The 26197-nt window shown below is 39.7% G+C and overlaps 1 protein-coding gene across 1 annotated transcript in view; it reads left to right on the plus strand.

Annotated features, from left to right (window-relative positions):
- The window catches only part of AHI1 (Abelson helper integration site 1), a 218894-nt gene that overhangs the window by 146119 nt on the left and 46578 nt on the right, over positions 1-26197 (plus strand). Inside the window, exons 24-25 of the mRNA XM_060029925.1 lie at positions 6216-6378; positions 9969-10069. Coding sequence (XP_059885908.1) covers positions 6216-6378; positions 9969-10069 — 264 coding nt within the window. The remainder of the gene's footprint in view (positions 1-6215; positions 6379-9968; positions 10070-26197) is intronic.

Raw genomic sequence — 26197 nt, forward strand, 5'->3', positions numbered from 1 at the left:
GATCATCTGAGACTTTTATCTTATCCGATGACTGATGTCCTCCCTGTATGCTCCTCTGTGGTAAATGTAGCCTCGTTTCAAAATGTGAAAGAGGAGTGGGTAACAGAACTTAAAGAATACACACTAAATATACCTGTTGTATTAATAGGAACTCAGATCTCCGAGGTGACCCCAAAACTATAGCAAGACTGAAAGATATGAAAGAAGAACCTGTGTCTGGAACAAGGGTGGAAACTAGCAAAAGAAATGAGAGCAAGGACTTCCCTGGTGGCGCAGTGGTTAAGAATCTGCCTGCCAATGCAGGAGACACGGGTTCAAGCCCTGGTCCGGGAAGACCGCACATGCCTCAGAGCAACTAAGCCCAAGCACCACAACTACTGGGCCTGCGCTCTACAGCCCGCAAGCCACAACTACTGAGGTCACGTGCCACAACTACTGAAATCCACACACCTAGAGCCCATGCTCCACAGCAAGAGAAGCCACCGCAATGAGAAGCCTGCACACCACAACAAAGAGTAGCCCCCACTCACCACAACTAGAGAAAACCTGCGCACAGCAACGAAGACCCAATGCAGCCCAAAATAAATAAATAAATTTATTTTTTAAAAAAAATTTAAAAAAAAAAGAAATGGGAGCATGCTGCTATGTGGAATGTTCACCTTTAGTCCATCAGGGATTGAAGTGTTTGGTGAGGCTATCACAGCCATTTTAACTCCAAAGAAACACACAGTTAAAAAAAAAAATAGGATCAAGATGTATAAACTGTTGTTTGATTACATGAGAAGCATCTCCAGTGGCCAAGAAAACGGTCCATTTCTCTCAGAAAGCATATGAAATGCTACAGCTGTACCCAGACCTCTTACAAATAATGAATCAGTTTAAAACTTGAAAGAGATTTTTTTAAAAACCCTGCCATCAGAATTCTATAAAATTCATTAAGGATGTTTCTCCAAGGTCGAAAAAGCAGCAAATGCATCTGAAGCCACAATCTATTCTAAATAACTTTATTTCAACTAGAAAGTACAATCTCTCTGGGCTTTCATAGTTTAAAAAGCTACAACCACACCATGTTGTTAACTATGTGAAAAACAGTGCTGTCAATATAACTGCCTGGCTTAGACCATCCATACTTCTGCATAGTCCTTATGGAATCTGCACGAAGAAGCATCTTCTCCCTTTGCTCCAATGAATTGTTCTTGTATGTAAGTTGCTTTCTCTTTTAGTATATCCAGAGTGTTGAAACAACAAGGCCAACCACGTAGCCAAAGGTCCCTCCAAGCCTACAAGAGATGGGCCATCCCTGAGGGGAACATGTATAAGATCAAAAAAGAACAGAAGTTTTATTACACTTGAGCCAGAAGTTAAGTGTAGCCTAAATATTTCTATATTAAAGCTTGATGTGCTTTTTCTTTAAGAATACCAGATGTGTAATAAATCATAATTGCATTTATTATGAAAACTGAAAATGTATACATTTTAGTTAATGTGCATTAAATACCTGTAACAAGAGTTCTGACAAAAAATAAAATAATTACTAAGACATTTCTTTTTGTTTCACCTCATATTAATTGGTAATAATCCTGCCAGTAACCATAAGAAGTACCCTTAATAACTCGTTGGCTGAGTACTGATCTGCACCTACATGGGGTTAAACTCCATAAGGAAAGAACTATCAGAGATTAGTAGCCTACACAACAGAATGGGAATAATTCACAGTCCTGCCAGCCAGAATGGAAAAACCTCCTAATAATGTGGGGCATCAGGGGGAATTCTCAGGAGAATCATATCTTAGTAGTGGAGTTTATTGAGTCCTAAAGTCTTCCTGCATCTGCTCTAACACAACTTAAAAGCAAACCTGGAAGGGGTCAAACTGATCTCAAGTAACTACATGCCAGAAAAACCTCCAATACTCTTTAAAGGAATAGAAAGAATCTAGTACTCACGAAAGTAAACGTCATATGTATTAGTTTTCTGGGGCTGTCATATCAAATTACCACAAACATGGTGTGGCTTAAAACAACGGAAAAGTATTCCTTCACTGTTCTGGAGGGCAGAATTCTGAAATCAAGTTAAGCAAGTAGGAAGCAGAGGGAAGGGGGTGGGATCCAGATGCTTCATTGGCTGCAGGTCGGCGCAAAGAAGTTCCCCAACGATTATGGAGCCAGCAGAAGCCCTGTTGGAGGAGAAAGTGCTCAAGCGTATGACTTATTCAGCACAGCTTGTTGAATGACTTGGGGTCATCATGAATATTGATTTTTGGATTGCATCACAGATAACATTGCAAGGAACATCTGCTGCTGCCGAGCAGTACAGTGGTTAATGTTCCTTAGGTACAGTGGTTTCAAGAACCACTGAGAATTCTAGAGAGACAACTGTAATAATGAAAAATCTCTCAGAAGATAATGCAAAAAGGAATTCTCCTAAATGTCTTATAACAGCCTGGCAGACTCTGCTTAAACCAAGAAATAGTATCTGGCAAGCACTGCTATGAAGACCGAAAACTATGTCAAAAAAAAAAAAAAAAGCTTGCCAGTGGCACTTCCACCGTGAGTGATTGTGCCCAAGCAACTCGGCAAGCTTTGAGAAAAGGAAGGAACTCTGTTTCAAATATGTGGATAGTGGTCAAATGTGACCAAGTGGATTTTGTGGAACATTTTATTTCCCAGACCTATCATTACCAACATGGGCACATGGGCACCTATTTTTAAACTTACATCTAAAAAGAAAGATTACTGAAAGATTTCATAACCGCCCTGTCAGCTCAAGATCTGGATCATAGTACTGAGGATGTTCTGTCATACCCACGTGCCAGACCACCGTGTGCACAGAAGGGTACATTGTAGAAGATACTTCTCAAGAGAATGGTCAAAACAGATTTTCTGTGACAAAACCTACCAAAATAAGGGGAAAATAGAAATGGTATTAATTCAGCACAAACCTCTGCATGGGACTGTGTCTTCCAGCACTTGGGGAATAAAGCTCCCAATGGAGCTTTACTTTATCCTAAAACAGCGAGATGACAATGAAATCTAACTGGAGACAGGGAAGACGTGACTTATGCAAAATCCACTACCAGAATAAAACAAGCAGAGTTTACTGTGTGTACTGTGATGCTCAGAAGAGAGTAACGGTCTTCCAATGATGAGAACATTTTGATAAAAACACACACTGGAATACCAGCAGGTTCTCATGAGCCGTGTGGATTTTGTCACGTGTCTTCAGTATGATGAGAGAATGGTCACAGCTCCACTGCCGCCAACCTGTGGGCTGTTGGCACGTGAAACACGCTGACTCCTCATTGTGAAGCTGTTTTGTGCCTAAATGTCAGTAATGGTGTGATGGTGACAAAGCAAGACTGCTTTGGGGGGTGTAGTCTCCCTCCTAAGGATCGTAGTTGTGGAGTTTGGTGTCAAGGACATTATTTCTACATCAGGAGATAGCAGCATGAGAGTGTAGAACACAGTACTGTAAGCCAGGAAGGACCTAAGATGGATGCAAATGAGGCATTGCCCATTTGCAATAGCGTAAGAGGCTGGGAACACGTGATTCACCTGACACCATCAGGTTGGGAGGCTGTATTATGTATTGGTCTGACAGGTCTGCTGTAACAAAATACCATAGACCGGGTGACTTAAACAACAGAAGTTTATTTGCTCACAGTTCTGGAGGCTGGAAGTCCAAGATCAAGTATCCGGCCAGGTTGGTTCCTTCTGAGGCCTCTCTCCTTGCCATGCAGACAGTGTCCTTCTCGCTGTGTCCTCAAGCGGCCTTTTTCTCTGTGCACGTATGCTCCTGGTATCTCTTCCTCTTTTTATAGGAACACCAGGATGAAGAACAGTGGGAACAAATCCCCACGCAGGTTCTCGGACTGGGTTTCAGGTGTCGGGAAAGGGGCACAATGGGGCCTGCAGGTGACCCAGGGGAGCTAATCTTCTCAGCACAGCCAGCTGCCCAAGTTTTGCTGTCCAAAAATGTGTCTTATCTTTCATGAGTGATTAGGATCTCTGTCCCTCCTCCCTTCCTCTCTGCTGCTTTCCCATGTTTGATCCTAGGTAAAGATGGCCTATAAATGTATTTCATTTTAAAAAAACAATGAAAGAAAAAAACCACGAGTTTAAATCCTGATTCTACCACTTAGTAGTTTACTTTAGACAAGTTACTAGATTTCCCTGTGTATCAAATTTCTCATTTGTAAAATTGAAATAAGAATTTCTGGGGCTTCCCTGGTGGCGCAGTGGTTGAGAGTCCGCCTGCCGATGCAGGGGACACGGGTTCGTGCCCCGGTCCGGGAAGATCCCACATGCCGCGGAGTGGCTGGGCCCATGAGCCATGGCCGCTGAGCCTGCGCATCCGGAGCCTGCGCATCCGGAGCCTGTGCTCTGCAACGGGAGATGCCACAACAGTGAGAGGCCGGCGTACTGCCAAAAAAAAAAAAAAAAAAAAAAGAATTTCTGCCTTCACAGGATTGTCACAAAGGTTGAGTAAGATAACTCACATAAGCCACTAGCAAGGGACCCAGAACATGGCAGGCACTCAGCACATTTTTACTGGCTTTCCTGTTCTGTGCTGGTGCCATGCAGGAGAATACAGGAGAAGAGGTTTGGAGAAGGAAGAATGCACGGGAAAAGTTAAAAGTTCCACTTTTACATAAGTGAGTTGGCATCAATATACTGAGAGTTACAAAAGATTTGTAAATTTTAAACAGCGTCCTGCATAGCATGTTGTAAACTAGGGACTGTGCTAAGCAGTGCAATAAGAATTGTATTTTTACCACTTAAATTATCATTACTGCCCTTATATTGTATAGTGACAGCAGTTAATTCCAGATTTATCCATTAAAGTCTTCTGGTTAATGTGTTAATAAAGATTTTAAATTAATTTCAAGGCACCACAAAGAGTTTTGAGAACTGAGAACTGTTATGGCATTCCTTGCTTCCCGTTGCCCATATTCTGAGTCTGAACCTTTCAGCGTGTATGATCTGGTGCCTACTGACTCTTGAAGCCTCAGCTTCTCCCACCTTCTGTCTAGACTCTTACCTCTAATGCCAGGCTCCCACCATATTGAACTATTGGGGATTTCTCTTCCCGGGACTCTCACACATGGGGTGCAGTCTGCCTGAGACACACTTTGCATCTCTTCAGCTGGCTATTTCCTGATTATCCTTCATTCACCTGCAAAGCCTAAGCGAGGTACCCCTTCTAGAAATTATCCTGTTTATCACAGTATGTTCAGTCCCTAACACAGTACCAGGTACATTAGGATTTCAGTAAATACTTGTTAAGTGAATAAATCAGTACTCAGCCTAAATGCAGAGGACTGCAATGATAATTTTCCATTGCGTATGTAGTTGTATAACCTGTAGATTTTCAAATTCCATTTACATAGGAAAAAAAGTAGAAGTAGTTTATTCTTTAGTGTATGTATTATGTCCTACTTTATACACTGCATCACGTCTAAAGTGGGTTGAGGTCTGCTTCCTTCTTGTAACTGCTGTAAGGGATTTGTAGATTCCTATGCAGCCATTCATTTTGAATTTGGTTTTTCAAAAGAAAAAATACATATAGTGACTACTGTAACAAAACAGAGAAAGAGGATTCTCATAGAAGGGTTTTTCCTCTTAAATTTGTATAAGCTTATAAAGGTATTTTTAAAGTATGGGAAGATTTAGATTAGTCATATAAAATACCCCAAAAATGGTATTTGTATAGAAATACATCTCAAAAAGAGACATTAACAATAAACCCAAGTGATCACAATGAAATTATGTAAACTGGTTGTTCCATTGAATTTTTCCTTTTTGTAAAAGTGTCGACGTTCTGGAGAATTTTTTTTTTTTTTTCAGATGCGTCTGCTTAGCACAGGGAATGGGACCAAAGGTGGAATGAAACAATTTTAAGAAAGTGAATGATGTGTGAGCTTTTTTTTATTTGCCTCACAAGTAATTTACTTTAAAAAAAATTAACATCTGCTATTTTGAAGCTAATCTTAGTGTATTGAATGATCTTAACCATTTCTCAATCCCACAGTCTTTTATCTTGCTTCTCCTGCTGTGTTCCCACCACCCCTGATCCCATTAGCAAACCTTGAGACAGCCTCAGACTCACCAAAGTACTGCTTTGGTTTCAGCTGCTCTTCTGCAAGAGGAAGTGAATGTTGGGGGTTTTCTCTGTGGTACAGTTGTGATAAAGCTGTGGTGGTCTTATCTCTCTCTTAGGTAGTGGCCCTTTATGACTACACAGCGAATCGATCAGATGAACTAACCATCCATCGCGGAGACATTATCCGAGTGTTTTTCAAAGATAATGAAGACTGGTGGTATGGCAGCAGAGGAAAGGGACAGGAAGGTTATTTTCCAGCTAATCATGTGGCTAGTGAAAGTAAGTTTTATGCTCCCTTCCTGGTTTACTAATATGGTATAACTGATAGTCCAAGATTTTATCATTTTCTACGCTTTAACTTGCTGTCTTGTTACTTTTGCATACATTTACCGATGGGTATTGCTCTTCATTCTCACGTTGCAAAAGAATAAAAGGGGAGGGGGGCACTAGTACACTCAAAAGCTATTACATTCTGAGATTGGAATATCACTTCATGGACTTCCCATCCCAGGGGACCTGCCCGTCTAGCTACCACCCTTCTTCAGCCCCTTTTCCCCGCCACCTGATGCTCACACACTGACGTCACCTCTCCTCTTGCCGCAGAGACTCCTCAGTTGACAGACACCTAAGAACCTCTAGCTCCCAACTCCCATTCTTTTTACCTTGTATCCCCAGGCCTAGCTGGTCCCTGCTCAAAGAAAACTGCAATAGATTGTTCCACTCTCAAGTAAATTAAGCCCTCATTTGTGAAAGGTAAAAGAAAGGAGCCCGAGAAGAAATTCTAAATCTGAGTTTCTGAAAGCTGTAGATTTGCTTCCAGGCCTTGAGAGGAGAAAATAGAACTAACACAGAGAGTTTGAAAATAAAAGAGTTCAAAGACTGAAGAAAGGAGAGGAGTATAGCAGTGCTTCTTCAGAAGAACACTTCCCATCAGCCATTAACTTGGTGTGTGGTAGGAAAAGCACGATGCCCAGCGGTCAGGAGAACTGACTGCTAATCCTAGCTTGACAACTAATAGTGATATGCCTCCGTTTCCTCCCATGGAATGAGGGAGCTGAGCTCCATCATCTCTAAGCTTTCTTCCAGAAACACTAAAATCGTATAGTTCCGATTTAAAAATATAGTAGAAGCAGCCTTGAGAGCACGCTACGTTTTGAATGTTTACTGTTAAGTCTTTTGTTTCTGCAAAGTAATTATTATAAGTGGTAGTTGGTTTTCAGGCTAGTCTCTGAAACCCCATTCAACCCGAACTATGGTTGAACAAAAATACGATTGATTTCTAACCTAAGTTCTGAACTTTGAAGGGAAAAGAGATGAAGAAAAGAAGAAAGAATCTCTTCCATGAATCCTGGGTGCTGGGCCAGGCCCAGATAAAACTATTTCTCTTGGGCCACCTTCCAGGTCTGCACCCGGCCCTTCTCAGGGCTCCCTCCCCAAGAGCTCTAGATCTCACTGCAGCTCCTTCCCCAGCTTATCTGCCACTTTCAGCATACTCCTCCCCTCCAAAGCGCTAATTGTCTTGAAAATTACCCACTTCTTTCTCTCTCATAACAAAATTCTTAATTTCCTCTGTGCCATGGTTTTATTCTCTGAGCAGTAAATGACTAATAGCTCTTAAACTCTATCTGAGGTATAGTTTTATGTTTAAAGGAGGATGCAGACTGGAGAAAAGTTAAGGCAGTGTGGAAGGAAGAAATTTGGGGACAGGTTAATTCCCAGTCATCTCCTGTAAACTCAGCACTTCTCACTTGCAGGTCATCTCAGATATCCAGGCTGCTTCCCTCCCCTCCCAGTGAGGGCTTCTCTCTGGACCAGCAGCTGGAGTTCTGCAGCGGTAGCTTCTGTTTTTAAATCAAGAGCTGCCTGCACAGTCTTAGTCACTCTGGAGTATATCTGTCATTTTAACTAGCTATTACAATCTGTTGTTTCTTTCAGATACAAGTGGAAACTTGACAGTATAAAAAGATTGTGTATTTCCAGGCAACATGGTGTTATGTGCTAACTTTAGAATCTAGTTAGTTTGCAGAAATTACCTCTTAGGCTTGCAAATATTGAGAGGCTATAGATGTTTGATCCACAGGGGATTAAAGATTCAATAAAATTTGGTTTTCTTCCATAAGAACCAAAGTGGGACTTCTGAAGCATACTGCAGTGACCATGGTTGGTGGCCGAGTACAGAAATCAATTCCGTGTCTCAGGCGGTGGCCATCCTTCAGTTGCCGTGACTCCTTATTGTACCCCGGAATAATTGATGGTTTCTTTTGGCATCAGTCACTGCTTGTTGAAAAAGCTTTTGCAAAAGCCAGAAAAAACAAAAATTTTTCAGAAAACCTGAGAATACGATCGAATTCTCAGTTCATCAGGGGTTCTTTTCCTCTCCTTTTTTTTTTTTTCTTTTTTTTTTTTTTGCGGTACACGGGCCTCTCACTGTTGTGGCCTCTCCCGTTGTGGAGCACAGGCTCTGGACGTGCAGGCTCAGCGGCCATGGCTCACGGGCCCAGCCGCTCCACGGCATGTGGGATCTTCCCAGACCGGGACACGAACCTGTGTCCCCTGCATCGGCAGGCGGACTCTCAACCACTGCACCACCAGGGAAGGCCTTTTCCTCTCCTTTTATCCTACTTTTTACCTGAATTTAACAAAAACTCACCTTCCCAGTTTTAACATTAGAGAAAAAATGACTGTCAGCAGCATATTCTGCTCTGAAAATAGTAGGAGAAATTGTCCTTTATCTGAAGCCAAATATGCAAAGCAAATGATCTAAGGGACTGTGTGTGTGTGTGTGTGTGTGTGTACATACTATACATACATACATAATCACTATCAACTGTTCAGTTGAAAGCCATGTCCTTTAAGAGAATGACCCAATAGAAGACATTGGTACCCTGTTATCACAAAGGACATTCCCTTTGTATCTTAAGCCACTGGAAAGGAAAACTTGATCAATTTCCTTAATCACATCTAACATTTCCAGTAAGAGATAAACCCAATGATAAAGTCCGCCCACACACAAAGCCCATTAATGTAGCTTATAATTTTAGAATTTTGATCAGGTGTATTTTATCACTTTCTCTCAATTCGGAGTTGCCCAAGTTATTTAACCAGAACAGATTTCCTTTTTAGCCCTTTAAAATTCCCACATAACTTTTTAGATTCAACACCACATGTAGATTAAGTAGATTATACAGATTATAATCTTATAAGAATCTTAGATCCAACACTGAGTGGATCCTGTGTCATGTATAGTCCCAGCCCTGTGCTTACTTGTTTCATACCATCTTCACAAATTATCCTTTATCCACACCTCTGCCTGGCAAAATCCTCCCTATTTTTCAGTCTGACACACCTACCACTTTTTCCATTAAGCATTTGCTATCCCCACATCAGAACTTGTCTTTGTTATTATCTCTCTTCAGAATAATGTCACAGTCAGTTTTATATTACAGTTAATTGTGAACATATCTGTCTCTGACCAGATTGTAAGCTCCTTGAGAGCAAGGACTGTCTTTGGTCATCTTCGTATCTCCTCCAGTGGTACCTAGCTGATGTCCCTGCATATAGCAGGTTCTTGGTAAATATGGATTAAGGTAAAATAAGCATCTGCATGACCACATACATAGTAAGTGAAAATGACACTTTCTGCATTTCTGAAATCCTGCTGATCAAAAGTTGCCAATCATAAGTTGTGTTCTTTGGATAAGGAATGTGTAAGACTACAAATCGCCTTAACAATAAGTTCTGGGTAGCTTATTGTTACACCAAGGAAGTGTGAATATCGGTGTGTTTAGTTTCCTGTCTGCCCCCCATTGCTGTTTTGCCCCGTGGAACGGTGCTCGATTTGATTGCATGAATTCTTTGTTCAATTCCAGCACTGTATCGAGAACAGCCTCCAGAGGTAAAGGAGCGATCCCCTCCTTTAACCCCTAAGGAAAAAGCCAAAACGGAAAAAGCTTTTTCAGCTCCACAAAAGGTAAATGTTTGCAAGACTATGTATTCCACGTACTTTGATTTTCACTCTCTCTGGATGAAATATTACTTTATTTTTCATGTTTACATCCTTCATTGTTTACATTATTATTTCTTCTAATATTGGCATCAACATTTTGAAATATATAAGGCAAATATTATTATAGCCATTTTCCAGATAAGGAAACTGAGGAGGCTCAGAGAAATTAAAATAAACCCCAAGTCACAGCCCAAGTGATGGGACGAGAACCCAAAGTAGAACTTGTAACTTTAAGTGTGACGCTATTTCCACTCTCCACGTTTCTGTAACTGTGATACTGACACTGTCCTCAGCCCCACCTGAAGGGTCCACATTTATGCTAACAATGACTGGGGCTCATAGACTAAAGATGTCATATCTTCCCGGATCATTCCTCTTAACTTGCTAGGAATTTTAAATGCTTTCAGGTTAAAATAAATATGGATCTGTTATTAGCCAGAGAAATGTCATGTTTTTTCACCCTATGCCATCAGCTCCCTCAAGGATATCAGGCAGAATTCTGATGTTGGTAGTGCTTTGATAGAAAAGTTTATAAGCACTGTACCACCATATATATTACCTTATTTAACTTATTTTATTATGTGACATTAGCTCTTACCTTAGACTGAATAACTTCAGTTCTTTTTGACTCCATGAACTAGCAGGCATATATATATATATATATATATATATATATATATATATTTTTTTTTTTAACAAATACCATGTCGTGATAGAGTTTTTTGACAGTTGAACCTGTCATGTATCATCCTGCCATTCATTCTGTATTTGTTGAGTGCTCACTTCCATGCTAAGCACACTATTAGTCCTCACTGAAAAAAGACTGAGTAGTCAATGCACCTGGCCTTGAGTAGCCTACAGGCTGGTAGGTGAGACTCCTACAAGCAGGTGATTCCAGCACACTATGGTAGGAGCTGTCATGAAGATCTGTGCATGATGCTTTGGACACACACAGGAAGAAACACTCTAAATCTTCTCCGGGGAGTCCAGGAAGTTCCCAGAGGAGGTCAGGCTTGAGCTGAGGCTTATAGGATGAAAAAGTATGTGTTAGGTAGATGATCATAGGAAAAAACTTTCTAGCAAAGGGAATAACTTGAGTAAGGTGTGGTATAGTATGGTTGTGTTTGGTGAGCATGGGGTCTGATGGAAAGAAGGATAAGAGAAATACAGGAGCCAGGCCTAGTGTGCTCTGCTCAGATGCTTAGACGGTAGCCCTCAGAGAGAGGGGATTCCTGGAGAAGGTCGCCCGGGGAGTAACATGTACAGATTTACAGGATGAAAATGCCATTCTAGTGGTAGCACGGTGGTTGAGTTAGAGGTAGCTGAGACCTGGGGCAGGGAAATTGGTTATGAGTCCATTGAAATAAAATACAAAAGCCTGAACTAGTGCAGATGTGGAGGGTTGTGGTCATAAGGTAAAACTGACAGGATTTTGTGATTGAGTGGATGCGGTTAGTGAAGTTGGAATCTAGGCGTGTGCTAAGGGCCCTGACTTTATTATACAACTGCATGGATACGGTACCACAGAAATAATAAAAGAGCAAGGAAGATTTGGGGAGATAGAGACAGGGAATGGTGGGAGTAGGATGTGATGAGTTGTTTTAGATATCCTGATTTGTTAGTGGTGTCTGTAGGGCTCCCAGGTAGAAATATTCACTAGGAGGCCAGAAATTCAGGATTGGAATTTCAGAGAACATAGGGCTTCAGAATACAGTGGGAGAAGTTAATGTATCCATTGTATTATATCAGGAAAGTTGAAGCTTGTAATGAAGGAGAGAGCACAGGAGAAAGAGTTCTGAGAGGAGGCGGCCAAGGACAGAATCCCAGTGGAACACTTACTGGTATTCAATATCTAAGGGACAGTCAGGTGAAGGGAAGAAGATTAAGAAAGAGTAATCAGGGCTTCCCTGGTGGCGCAGTGGTTGGGAGTCCTCCTGCTGATGCAGGGGACACGGGTTCATGCCCCGGTCCGGGAGGATCCCACATGCCGCGGAGCAGCTGGGCCCGTGAGCCATGGCCGCTGAGCCTGCGCGTCTGGAGCCTGTGCTCCGCAACGGGAGAGGCCACAACAGTGAGAGGCCCGCGTACCGCAAAAAAAAAAAAAAAAAAAAAAAAGAGTAATCAAAGGGGAAGGAAAGAAGTGGCCTGGAAGCCAGGGGAAAATAGAGGTTCCAGGAGGGTACAGACAGGAGTGTCAGAAACAGGCAGTTAGGGTCTCAGCATGTGGACATCAGGAGGATCCTGACACCTTTGCACTAGTGTCATGGATTCATACTAGTAGGAGGATCGAAGAGTAGAATGGGCCTCAGCAAGTGAACTCGTGGAAGTCATTCCCAGAGCCTCTTCACTTGAAGGAAGGAAGAAAAAAAAAAAAAAAGTCAAGCAGTGGCTGGAGGGAGACCTGGTTCCAGGAATGACTTTTTAAATATTGGAATGACATAAAATGATACCCTAAGGAGTCAAAGCCAGTAGGACAGGTTCAGGTTGAAGGTAGATAAAGAAAGCACACATGGATCTTAGAGGAAGCAGGAGGTTTTCATTGGGAGGACAGGTTGATAGATTAGTCTTGGCCTAGAGCAGTGGTTCTCCACTGAGGGTGATTTTGTCGCGAGGAGACATTTGACAATGCCTGGAGAAATCTTTGCAGATATCTGCAAGGAGAGGGGTACTACTGGCATCTAATGGGTAGAGGTCACAGATGTTGCTAAACATCCTAGAATGCCCAGGACAGCCCCCTCAGCGAAGGATTAGATTGTCTGGCTGTGCTGAGCATAGAGCATCAGCCCCCCCGCCGAGACAGGTAAATGTGGAAGAGGATGCAGGTAAGTTGATAGCGTGGAAGTCTCGAAATTGAGGATATCTTCATGTTCTCCAAAACTGAAAGGAAGGTCCACTTCAAATGTGATAGGAGTGAGATAGGAAGAAGAGTAGTGACTGTTAGAATACCTGTAAGGACAGCAGGAGCAGGGGCTCATGCGGGACATATAAGGAGATTCCTGAGTAGTTCTGGGAGCTGCTATTTGGATGCCATAAAAATCCAGGTGACGTCATTCTGGATTGAATGTGCAGTTGGGTTTTTTCTCAGTAGCGCTTAGCATCTAGGGCCTAGCAGTGGAGAAGGCAGATTTAGTTGGATGCATAACTGGAGCTGTTGGGGGGTGGTGATGGGGAAGAAGAGGATAAGAGGCTCAGTAACACTGGTCAGACAAGTCACTGGAGTGACACACCATGGAGGGTCACCCGGACCAGAAAGGACGTGCAGTCGGGAGAAGACCAGCAGACTTAGAAAGCAGGGTTCTCTGCAAGCTTGCAGCAAGCCACCCACGCCCAAGTGGCAGCAGGAAAGTGTCAAACGAGAAAGCAGTTAACAGACTGGAGCTACGGCCTGTAAAGCCAGATAAAGCTAGACGGGCTTGAGCTCCTTAAGTCATACCATTAACTTAAACCTAATTTTTTGGAGAACAGGAGCCATGGTTACCTTCCCATCTATGGAGAAGATACCGATGTACTATGCAGAGCAAGAAGGCAGGAACTCATTAAAGGACTTTGTAAGCCAACTTTTCACGACAGTGTGAACTGCTGCAATGGGGGCTCGCCTGTAATTCCAGGTTTTTCTCCCACTAGCTGAAAATAAAGTGGTTTATTTGCTTGGTTCCAAAAAAAGAAAAAATTCTGTAAAGCCAGAAATTCTTTCACTTATTTAATATTATGTATCAGATGTCAAGCAACCCAAAGTTATGGTAAATCCACAGAGTTGTGTATAAGAGCTGGAGTGAAATCAAAGGACGTGTTATTAGAATTGAGCTGGTCAAGGAATTAGGACCCAGACTATCGGGCAGGTTGTTCTCTTGGACATTAAAATTCGAGGATGGTTGCAAGAGTTGGGATGAAGAGAACACAGGTGAACCTGGAGCTGAAGTTCTTAATTCTTGTGTTAGAGCAGATGTGCCAACCTTGGCTTCACATTGAAGTCACATGAGAAATTTTTTAAAATAAATAAATAAATGTCTGTCTCCACACCCACAAATTGATTTAAGTGGGTTGGAATGGGACCTTGGCATGGGTAGATTGCAAAAGCTTTCCAGGTGATTGTAATGTACAGCCAGCATTGAGAAGCATTGTGTTAGAGTGACCACAAGGTCCAAAGGTAACAGCTGCAAAGATAAATAGAGGGTGTTATAGCCAATGTCAAGGCACCCAAGGAGGAGCGCTCTTAAAGTATAATAGCCTAAAATCAGCAGCAAAGAGCTAAGAGGAGGCCAGTATTAATTCCAGCCCCCATGGTTCACGGTTGGGTTCTGTGTGAATGAACAGCTTATGCTGCAAAGAACTGAAACAAAAACAATTCTTGGTAAAACTCCAGTTTCAAATCCAGCAAGGATTTATGGTGATGGTTGCCTATAACAGTATGGGACTACAAGGGATACAGTTGAAAGGACTGGCATGAAATGTGGCTGTGAGTAAATGTTGCATGTATATTAGTATCCATTGTTTGGAATTCACCAGATTTAAGAATTTAGGAAGATGCTAATATAAATTTAACCTAAAGACATATAATGCAATGAAAGCATTTATAACATCGGCATAGAGTCGTTGTGACAGCTAACAAGACTTGTAGTCTATGTCAGGAACTGTGTGAGATGCTAGGAAAGACACAACCTTTACTTGTAGTGGCTTACTGGCTTACTGGTATTCCCAACTCTGCATCATGCTGACCTTTGAAATTAGGGTTACCTACCCCCCACCTTTGTATATTCCTGTCCAACAGCCTCGAGCTCATTCTGCCTCAGCCAGAGGAGATATAAGGAACTCTGTCAGTGTCTTTCTGGCTGCCTCTTCCTGACATGCCTGTGTTCCTGTGGATGGAAACCTCTTACCTGCTTCTAAGACTCCCAGTTCTCACTGCCTGTGCCACGCTCTACTTAGCAGAACTCACTGCATCATAGTCTTAGTTTAGACTGTAATCGATTTTTTAATTCTCTGTGCCTTTTCTTCTCACAGACTGATCTCCATGCTTGAAATAGACCTTTATATTCATATTCCAACAGACAATTCTTCAGATATCCAACTTGACCCTTGAGGTCTGCTTCAGGCTATCCCACTGCTTCCCAAATCCTAATTCTAATAGATCTCAAAGAACTTGTAGATATGCAAGTAAAACATTTAAAAACATAAAATAGGTAAAGCAAGGAAGTTGCAGAGGATAAGAATACATTTAGGGAAGGAAGTAGAAAAGTTCTCATGGAGAAGATGGAGCTCGAATAAGGCTTTAAGTTTTAAGATGCAAGGATTTCTTTTGTTGAAGAACATGATTTGATCTGCTTTATCTGAATCCATGTGTTAAAGTAGAATCTTACATATATGTATTTAACTTTACATGTGGAATGTACCACATGTATAGTTAGACAGTATTTTGCTTCCCTGTGGGAGAAAGTGTAAAGAATGACCTACACGTACGTAAGAAGTCCCTGGGAAACGTTAATGTCATCCCAGGTAACCAAAATGCCTTGGGTACACTCTGAGTCATGACACAAACAGCCAGCCCTTGAGAAATGTGTAACTGGGCTTCCTTAGCACCTGGCATAGTTGTATTTCTTCAGTTTAGTTTCTTTATCAGAATATGTTATGGTTTGATTTTTATCAAGATCCTGCCTTATAAACCTACCACAAATTCTATCAGATGTTTAATTTCATGTGCAAGTTTTATTTTTATTATCATATATAAGGGTTTGGTTTTTTTTTTAAAAAAAAGAAGGGCATGAAAAGTGATCTGTGATAAGTGACTAGAATTGGGGCGTGGGAGGGGTGGGTCCTAAGTTCGTAGAATTATAGAATTGATGACATGGAAGGAACCTTAGAGATCAACCCTGGTGATTCTAGTCAACTCCTTCACTTTGTAGATGAGGAAATCAGGGTAGATCCAGGAAGGTTATAAGGGGTTTGTTCAGAATGACCCTCCTGGTTGGAGCTCGGCCTCCATGCTCTCAGGCTGGTGCCCTTTTTCCTCTACCACCTAGTCAGCAACACAGGTAGACAGCTGTTACCTGCACAGCCAGCCACGTTTTGCTTTTTTACCTCCCTGTTTTATGTTTGTTTCATTGTACCCTTTCTTCATGTGGAGGTCTTTAGAATTGTATTGTCTATACTTCTTAAGGAAAAAAGGAAAGAAACCTCCTCAGTAGTTTTTTTTTTTCTTTTTTAAGTTATTTCTATTCAAACTATAGAATAAGAAGTAAAATTATACCTTTTGGTAGCTGCTGAATCTCCTAAGTCCTTCCAAGTGGAACACACCTGTCTGTCGCTAAATGTACCAGGTACCTTCTAACATTTCGTCTGGGTCATTGAAGTGTTAGCGGGTGATGGCAGCATTTGACTTCTCCACTGCAAGAGGAGGGGACGGGCCTTGTTCGTTACTCTCCACAATTGGCTAGAGAATCCCCAGACAAATTAACCTGTACCACAGGGGTATAGGAGAACGTTTTCCTCAAGTTCATTCCAGAACATTTTTATCACAGTGTGCTGTAAATTTGCATCTCTTAAAAGGAAGAAAATTGCTGCTATCAGGGAGGAAAGAAACTCAGAAGGTTTGGGAAAAAAGAAGTGCTGACAGTCTTAGTTTATTTGTGTTTGTATCATGGACCATTTCTTTTTTAGGCTCTTTATTTTTGATAGCCTAAGCATTAATCTGTAGCATTCATTTATTTGGGGAGGAAAATTGTCATTAAAGTTCCTTGTATAAAAATTTTAATTAATTTGAGGATTTACACTATAAAAGTAATATACTTTTTTTTTCCTTCATTGGAGTATAATTGCTTTACAACGGTGTGTTAGTTTCTGCTTTGTAACAAAGTGAATCAGCTATACATTTACATATATCCCCATATCTCCTCCCTATCCCACCCCTCTAGGTGGTCACAGAGCACCGAGCTGATCTCCCTGTGCTATGCAGCTGCTTCCCACTAGCTATCTGTTTTACATTTGGTAGTGTATATATGTCCATGCCACTCTCTCACTTCGTCCCAGCTTACCCTTCCCCCTCCCCATGTCCTCAAGTCCATTCTCTACATCTGCATCTTTATTCCTGTCCTGCCCCTAGGTTCTTCAGAACCATTTTTTTTTTTTTTTTAGATTCCATATATATGGGTTAGCATACAGTATTTGTTTTTCTCTTTCTGACTTACTTCACTCTGTATGACAGTCTCTAGGTCCATCCACCTCACTACAAATCACTCAATTTCATTTCTTTTTATGGCTGAGTAATATTCCATTGTATGTATGTGCCACATCTTCTTTATCCATTCATCTGTCAGTGGACACTTAGGTTGCTTCCATGTCCTGGCTATTGTAAATAGAGCTGCAGTGAACATTGTGGTACATGACTCTTTTTGAATTTTGGTTTTCTCAGGGTATATGCCCAGGAGTGGGATTGCTGGGTCTCATGGTAGTTCTATTTTTAGTTTTTAAGGAACCTCCATACTGTTCTGCATAGTGGCTGTATCAATTTACATTCCCACCAACACTGCAAGAGGGTTCCCTTCCCTCCACACCCTCTCCAGCATTTAGTGTTTGTAGATTTTTTGATGATGGCCATTCTGATTGGTGTGAGGTGATACCTCATTGTAGTTTTGATTTGCACTTCTCTAATGATTAGTAATGTTGAGCATCCTTTCATGTGTTTGTTGGCAATCTGTATATCTTCTTTGGAGAAATGTCTATTTAGGTCTTCTGCCCATTTTTGGATTGGGTTGTTTGTGTTTTTGATATTGAGCTGCATGAGCTACTTGTAAATTTTGAAGATTAATCCTTTGTCACTGGCTTCATTTGCAAGTATTTTCTCCCATTCTGAGGGTTGTCTTTTCTTCTTGTTTATGGTGTCCTTTGCTGTGCAAAAGCTTTTAAGTTTCATTAGGTCCCATTTGTTTATTTTTATTTCCATTTCTCTCGGTAAAAGTAATATACTTTTATATTACTTTTATATATTATACTTTTTTATATTTTATATACTTTTATATTACTTTTATATATTTTAAAACTCATAGTTTTAAAAATCCAAACAATAAAGAATAGTGTAAATGAAAAATAAAACTCCTCTGTCCTGCTACTAATCATGTTTACTCTGTTTCTTGCATATCCTGTTAAAAATGTTCTCTGCATATGTATACATACATGTCTATTCATGTCTGTTCTTTGTTTTGATGAAACTGTGATCATACTTAATATTTTTATTTCGCCAATATATCTTGGACATCTTTTTTTAATCTCTTGAAGTATAGTTGACACACAATATTAGTTTCAGGTGTGCAACATAGTGATTCAGCATTTAATAAATACATTATGATCACCACAGTAAATCTAGTAGCCATCTGTCACTATACAAAATTATTACAGTGTTATTGACTGTATTTCTTATGCTGTATATCACATCCCTGTAACTTATTTATTTCATAACTGGAAGTTTGTACCTCTTAATCCCCTTCACCTATTTCACCCAATCCCTCATTCCCCTCCCCACTGGCAATCACCAGTTTGTTCTCTGTATCTATGAACCTGTTTTTGGTTCGTTTTGTTTGTTCATTTGTTTTTTAGATTCCACATGTAAGTGAAATCATAGGATATTTCTCTTTCTCTGTCTGACTTATTTCACTTAGCATAATACCTTCTAGAACCATCCATGTTTTCACAAATGGCAACATTTTCTTTTTATGGCTGGGTAATAGTCCATTGTATATATACCACATCATCTTTAACCATTCATCTATCAATGGACACTTAGCTTGCTTCATATCTTAGCTATTGTAAATAATGCTGCAGTGAACATAGGGGTGCATACGTCTTTTTGAATTTGTGTTTTCTTCAGGTAAATACCCAAAAGTGGAATTGCTGCATTATATGGTAGTTCTATTTTTAAAACCTCCATACTGGTTTTCCACAGTGGCTGTACAAATTTACATTCCCACCAACAGTGCATAAAGGTTCCCTTTTCTCCACATCCTTGCCAACGCTTGTTATTTTTGGTCTTTTTGAGGATAGCCATTCTGACAGGTGTGAGGTGATATCTCATTATGATTTTGATCTGCATTTTCCTGATGATCACTGATGTTGAGTATCATTTCATGTACCTGTTGGCCATCCGTATGTTTTCTTTGGAAATGTGTCTGTTCAGATCCTCTGCCCATTTTTCAGTTGGATTGTTTGTTAGATATTAAGTTGCATACATTATTTTGAATATTAACCCCTGTCAGATGTATCACTTGCAAGTTATCTACTCCCTTTCAATAGGTTGCCTTTTCATTTTGTTAATGGTTTCCTTCAGTGTGCAAAAGCTTTTTAGTGAGATGTAGTACCATTTGTTAATTATTGTTTTTGTTGCCTGAGAAGACAGATCTAAAAAATATTGCTGAGACCCATGTCATAGTGTTTACTGCCTGTGTTCTCTTCCAGGCGTTTTATGGTTTCAAGGCTTACCTTTAAGTCTTTAATTCATTATGAGTTTATTTTTGTATATGTTGGATATCTGTTCTTATTAGCACAGACAGTTCTATTCTTTTCATAGTTTCAAGGTACTGAGATGCCCTATTGTCTTTTTCTTAATACCTAAAATGCCCAGGTTCTTTTTAAATTTCTGAAAATGCTTGGTTTTCTTCTTTTTTTAATTTCTAAAAAATGAAACCCATGATAGAAGAGTACTTTCTACCTTCAATAAATTTTTCAGTGTTAACACAGCCAATTATGTTTTTGTATAAATGCCAGGTGTATAGTAATAATTACAACAAGAATGTTAGATTATTTCTGTGAATGTGAAGAGATTAACTGTGATGTTTTATTTTTCTTTCTCTAAAAACTCATTAAATGAATAATAGTTATTAGTTTTTCTATTCCAAGATAATTATTAAAATATCCATTATAGCTCATCTCTTCATTTGAGAAAAGTGTTTTTGTTATTTTCAGTATTTTGCTTAGCATATAAAGTCAGTAAGAGCAGGCTGGGTTAATTCAAAAGAGCTGGCTTCCTAACTAAACTGCATACTCCAGTTGTATTCAGAAACAGCTGTTTTCTTGTTTAGTCCAAAACAAGAGCACAGAACCCCAAAGCATCAGATAACTCCATTGTGGTTCCTCTTCCAGCCAAACACATGCACACAAAATTTTACATTGATAATTCTGTCAACCTATCAGGAAGACAGTAGGCAATGAATAAGTTGCCTTCAGTGTGCATGTGTCTGCTTTATTCTAAAAAACATCTAATTTTTATTTACCCTCTTCATCCCAAAAGTAGACAGTTTATTGAAGCCTGGATTAATTGTGCTATATATCACTATTTTCAAAAATCACTTCATATAGAAAAAAATTTTTCCCGTTTACTTCTCCATGTACCAGGAGTGCATCTGAATTATTCCTAACCATGGGAATTATATGATTTTATTACTGTGTTAAAGTCCAACAGCAAATTTATAATAGACAGTTTTAGCAGATTTTCCAACTACCTAAAAGTTCATGTGCACTAAATCATTGAATACAATCATAATTATTATTGCCTTCTTCCTAATGCTAAAGAATAAAATCAATTTATATATTTTTTACTTTAGTAATTCATTTATCAAAGAAAATACAGTTGATTTAATCGCTAATTTATGTTAAATAGATAAAAATTAATATATGCTTAGATTCACTTTAAAATTCCAGGAATATGTGAAGTTTTCTTTATCTGAAGAGAATTAAGGCAATATTTTATCTTACAAGTAAATTAAAGCTAAAGTGCTTATTGGTGTCCCTCAGTGCAGATGACACTGATACGTATTTCTTTTTTCTCCATAATTTGGCTCAGTAATTTATAAATATTTTGAGGAAAAATGTTAATTTCAAAAAAAAAAACGTTATTTACATTTGAAAACTATCTTTTAGTCTAGAGAGTGAGTGGGACCCCGATGATACGACAGCAAAGCCAGTGTGAGTCACCTCACACGCACAGATTCCACTCCCAACAATAAAGTCCCTAAACGTTCTACAAGGAGGAACTCTAAAAGCTTCCAGAATCTCTCCTGCCCTGCAAGGAACCCATAAGGTTTTGACTCTATCACAGGCCTGGTAAAGTTTTACTACTCATTCTTCTCTTACACCATTGCCTCAGCCATTGTCCATGCCAAGTGTACCTCAGCCTGTGCTTTGTCTCTTCCCCCGCAGCTATTTTTCTTGCTACTTTGGGCAATGCCCCTCCATGTTTCCAAGACCCTCTCACCCTCAACAGAGTTAGACCCCACAAACTGCTTGTCTTCTCACTTTATCTCTCCTGGGAGCAGGACCTAGATCATTGCCAGTGGTTCTGAAATAAAGGGACTGTGAGATAATCCCCCCATAGTCTCTACCGCAAAACTAGGTTTGGGGAATGTTTCATTTTCTTGATGTCTTCCTAACTCGCATTACTTAAGATTTGTACAGAATAACATAAGGGCAAAGTTGTTTTCCAGTTTAGCAACCCACTGATTATTCAGCTGGTTTGAGTCTCTGAGCCCATCCTCCATCACGTCTCATTTTCTTACACAAATCTTCCATGAAAACTCAGTTTAGAGAATAATATAAATTCTCAGTAAAGACTTGGTAACTGTTTCAATAAACCATTGATAAGTATTTGTAGGACTCCTTCATGACTCTGAGAAGGCAAGTTTGGATTCTAATCTTTGAACGATGAGATACGTGAAAGCATAAAATAAGTGATGCTGTACTGGATTAAACCAATATTCCCCTTGGTCCATACTCTCTCCAACAGTGACTTTAAGGGCCGTTTGATAGAATAATACAGTGTTTGCTCTCCATGATGATATTTGCAAGTTAACCTAAATATCAGTAATATCCCTCCTATAAGCTATTACAAATCTAAAATGTGAACCATGTTATTGGGAAAGCTTCCCACCAGTCATTCCTAGTCATAAATTGCCCTTTAGATAGTGGCAGAATTGATTGTTATCAGTCCCCCTGTCTTCTGACTTGACAATCAGCATGACCTTTTTTCATAAGTTCTCTGATACCCTAACTCTGCTGTCCTCTTGTTTTGTCAGGCACTCCAGGGTTTCTCAGCCTTGGCACTATTGGCATTTGGGGCTTGATAATTCTTTGTTGACGGGGAATATGTTGTGTATTGTAGGATGTTTAGCAGCCTCCCAGGCCTCTACCCACTAGATGCCAGAAGCACTAACCCTCTCCAGTTGTGACAATCAAAAATGTCTTTCAGACGTTGCCAAATTTCCCCTGGGGGTCAAACGGACCCCACCCACACCCCACAGTTGAGAACTACTGCTCTATTTTAAGGAAACTTTGCTTTCATTTTCCCATTACGTGCACATATATAAGTAGTGATGTTGGAGTTACAGACTACCCTACTTAAAAACAACAGCTTCATGTAAAGATGTATCCAGCTATGTGAGGCTCAATGTGATGAATATGATTAAGATGTCTCTTAATCAGATTCAGATATCTCCTGACTACCATTTATTTCCTTTGCTTAAGAAACTTAGCTGTATGCTAAATCTTCACAGAGACCATGGAAAATTAACGGTATGCTAATGTTATTATTATTATTAGCAATCCCAATAATGTGGTCATAATTGTCCCTGATTTTAACATGGTTATCCTTCAGCTGACATAAAAAAGGAAGTCTTTTTTTATTTGAATGTCTCTTTTATCCTCATAAACCATGTGCACAATGCAAGATCTCTGAACATACTGGAACAGCTTTGTTTTTACCACTCTTTTACTAAACTTTTTCGTACTTGATGAGTCTTTTCTTTCTTTTACCCCTATTTCTGCTTCCCTGTTACTGTGGGTGTGTTTAAGCAGCAGCCTCTTACCCACTGCTGTATCTCACACGAAGGAGAGAGAATGTTTGATAGACCTCCAAATGTTGGCATCTCCCTTGTGAGAAAATGTTTTGACCATGTCTGCCTGCTTGCATAGTCACTGACTGGAAAAGCAATATCGTTCCCAAGATCACAGGAGAAAACATGCCTGGGCCAGGACCATAAAGGCTGAATACTGCCCTGTCCTTAAACTCACTGGCAGGCATAGGTCTATATTACATTTCAAATTGAATTTTTCCATATGAACAATCTTAGTATATGGGTCACATTTTTTTTTTAGTTGATTTAGTTTGATTTAGTTTTTTATTGTAGAGACATAAAACACGGAAGACTATATGACTTAAACTGGTCATGAAAGTAATTATATGCCCAAATATCTAAGTTATGAAATAAAATTTCATGTTTTATTGTATTTTGTTTGCTTTTTTTTTTTAACATCTTTATTGGAGTGTAATTGCTTTACAATGGTGTGTTAGTTTCTGCTTTATAACAAAGTGAATTAGTTATACATATACATATGTCCCGATATCTCTTCCCTCTTGCATCTTCGTCCCACCCACCCTCCCTATCCCACCCCTCTAGGTGGTCGCAAAGCACCGAGCTGATCTCCCGGTGCTATGTGGCTGCTTCCCACTAGCTGTCTGTTTTACATTTGGTAGTGTATATATGTCCATGCCACTCTCTCACTTTGTCCCAGCGTACCCTTCCCCCTCCCCGTATCCTCAGCTCCATTCTCTAGTAGGTCTGCATCTTTATTCCCATCTTGCCCCTACGTTCTTCATGATCTTTTTTTGTTTTTTTCTTTTAGATTCCATATATATGCGTTAGCATACAGTATTTGCTTTTCTCTTTCTGACTTACTTCACTCTGTATGACAGTCTCTAGGTCCATCCACCTCACTACAAATAACTCAGTTTCATACCTTTTTATGGCTGAGTAATATTCCACTGTATATATATGCCACATTTTCTTTATCCATTCATCTGTCGATGGACACTTAGGTTGCTTCCATGTCCTGGCTATTGTAAATAGAACTGCAATGAACATTTTGGTACATGACTCTTTTTGAATTATGGTTTTCTCAGGGTATATGCCCAGGAGTGGGATTGCTGGGTCTCATGGTAGTTCTATTTTTAGTTTTTTAAGGAAGCTCCATACTGTTCTCCATAGTGGTTGTATCAATTTACATTCCCACCAACAGTGCACGAGGGTTCCCTTTTCTCCACATTTATTGTTTGTAGATTTTTTGATGATGGCCATTCTGACCGGTGTGAGATGGTACCTCATTGTAGTTTTGATTTGCATTTCTCTAATGATTAATGATGTTGAGCATTCTTTCATGGGTTTGCTGGCAATCTGTATATCTTCTTTGGAGAAATGTCTATTTAGGTCTTCTGCCCATTTTTGGACTGGGTTCTTTGGTTTTTGATATTGAGGTGCTTGTAAATTTTGGAGATTAATCCTTTGTCAGTTGCTTCATTTGCAAATATTTTCTCCCATTCTGAGGGTTGTCTTTTCGTCTTTATGGTTTCCTTTTCTGTGTGAAAGCTTTTAAGTTTCATTAGGTCCCATTTGTTTATTTTTGTTTTTATTTCCATGTCTCTAGGAGACGGGTCTAAAAGGATCTTGCTGTGATTTATGTCATAGAGTGTTCTGCCTATGTTTTCCTCTAAGAGTTTGATGGTGTCTGGCCTTACATTCTGTTTCAAGTTTATTTTTGTGTATGGTGTTAGGGAGAGTTCTAATTTCATTCTTTGACATGTAGCTGTCCAGTTTTCCCAGCACCACTTATTGAAGAGGCTATCTTTTCTCCACTGTATATTCTTGCTTCCTTTATCAAAGATAAGGTGACCATATGTGCGTGGGTTTATCTCTGGGCTTTCTATCCTGTTCCATTGATCTGTAATTCTGTTTGTGTGCCAGTACCATACTGTCTTGATTATTGTAGCTTTGTAGTATAGTCTGAAATCAGGGAGCCTGATTCCTCCAGCTCCATATTTCTTTCTCCAGATTTCTTTGGCTATTCGAGGTCTTTTGTGTTTCCATATAAATTGTGAAATTTTTTGTTCTAGTTCTGTGAAAAATGCCAGTGGTAGTTTGATAGGGATTGCATGAATCTGTAGATTGCTTTGGGTAGTAGAGTCATTTTCACAATGTTGATTCTTCCAATCCAAGAACATGGTATATCTCTCCATCTATTTATATCATCTTTAAATTCTTTCATCAGTGTCTTATAATTTTCTGCATACAGGTCTTTTGTCTCCTTAGGTAAGTTTATTTCTAGATATTTTATTCTTTTTGTTACAATGGTAAATGGGAGTGTTTTCTTAATTTCACTTTCAGATTTTTCATCATTATTTTATAGGAATGCAAGAGACTTCTGTGCATTAATTTTGTATCCTGCTACTTTACCAAATTCATTGATTAGCTCTAGTAGTTTTCTGGTAGCATCTTTAGGATTCTCTACATATAGTATCATGTCGTCTGCAAACAGTGACAGCTTTATTTCTTCTTTTCCAATTTGGATTCCTTTTATTTCTTTTTCTTCTCTAATTGCTGTGGCTAAAACTTCCAAAGCTACGTTGAATTGCAGTGGTGAGAGTGGGCAACCTTGTCTTGTTCCTGATCTTAGTGGAAATAGTTTCAGGTTTTCACTATTGAGAATGATGTTGAATGTGGGTTTGTCGTACATGGCCTTTATTATGTTGAGGAAAGTTCCCTCTATGCCTACTTTCTGGAGGGTTTTTATCATAAATGGGTGTTGAATTTTGTCGAAAGCTTTCTCTGCATCTATTGAGATGATCATATGCTTTTTCTCCTTCAATTTGTTAATATGGTGTATCACGTTGATTGATTTGCATATATTGAGGAATCCTTGCATTCCAGGGGTAAACCCCCCTTGATCATAATGTATGATCCTTTTAATGTGCTTTTGGATTGTGTTTGCTAGTACTTTGTGGAGGATTTTTGCATCTATGTTCATCAGTGATATTGGCCTGTAGTTTTCTTTCTTTGTGACATCTTTGTCTGGATTTGGTGTCAGAGTGATAGTGGCCTCGTAGAATGAGTTTGGGAGTGTTCCTGTCTCTGCTATATTTTGGAAGAGTTTGAGAAGGATAGGTGTTAGGTCTTCTCTAAATATTTGATAGAATTCGCCTATGAAGCCATCTGGTCCTGGGCTTTTGTTCGTTGGAAGATTTTTAATCACAGTTTCAATTTCAGTGCTTGTGATTTGTCTGTT

This window comes from Delphinus delphis, chromosome 14 (assembly GCF_949987515.2).
Source record: "Delphinus delphis chromosome 14, mDelDel1.2, whole genome shotgun sequence".
Lineage (NCBI taxonomy): Eukaryota > Metazoa > Chordata > Mammalia > Artiodactyla > Delphinidae > Delphinus > Delphinus delphis.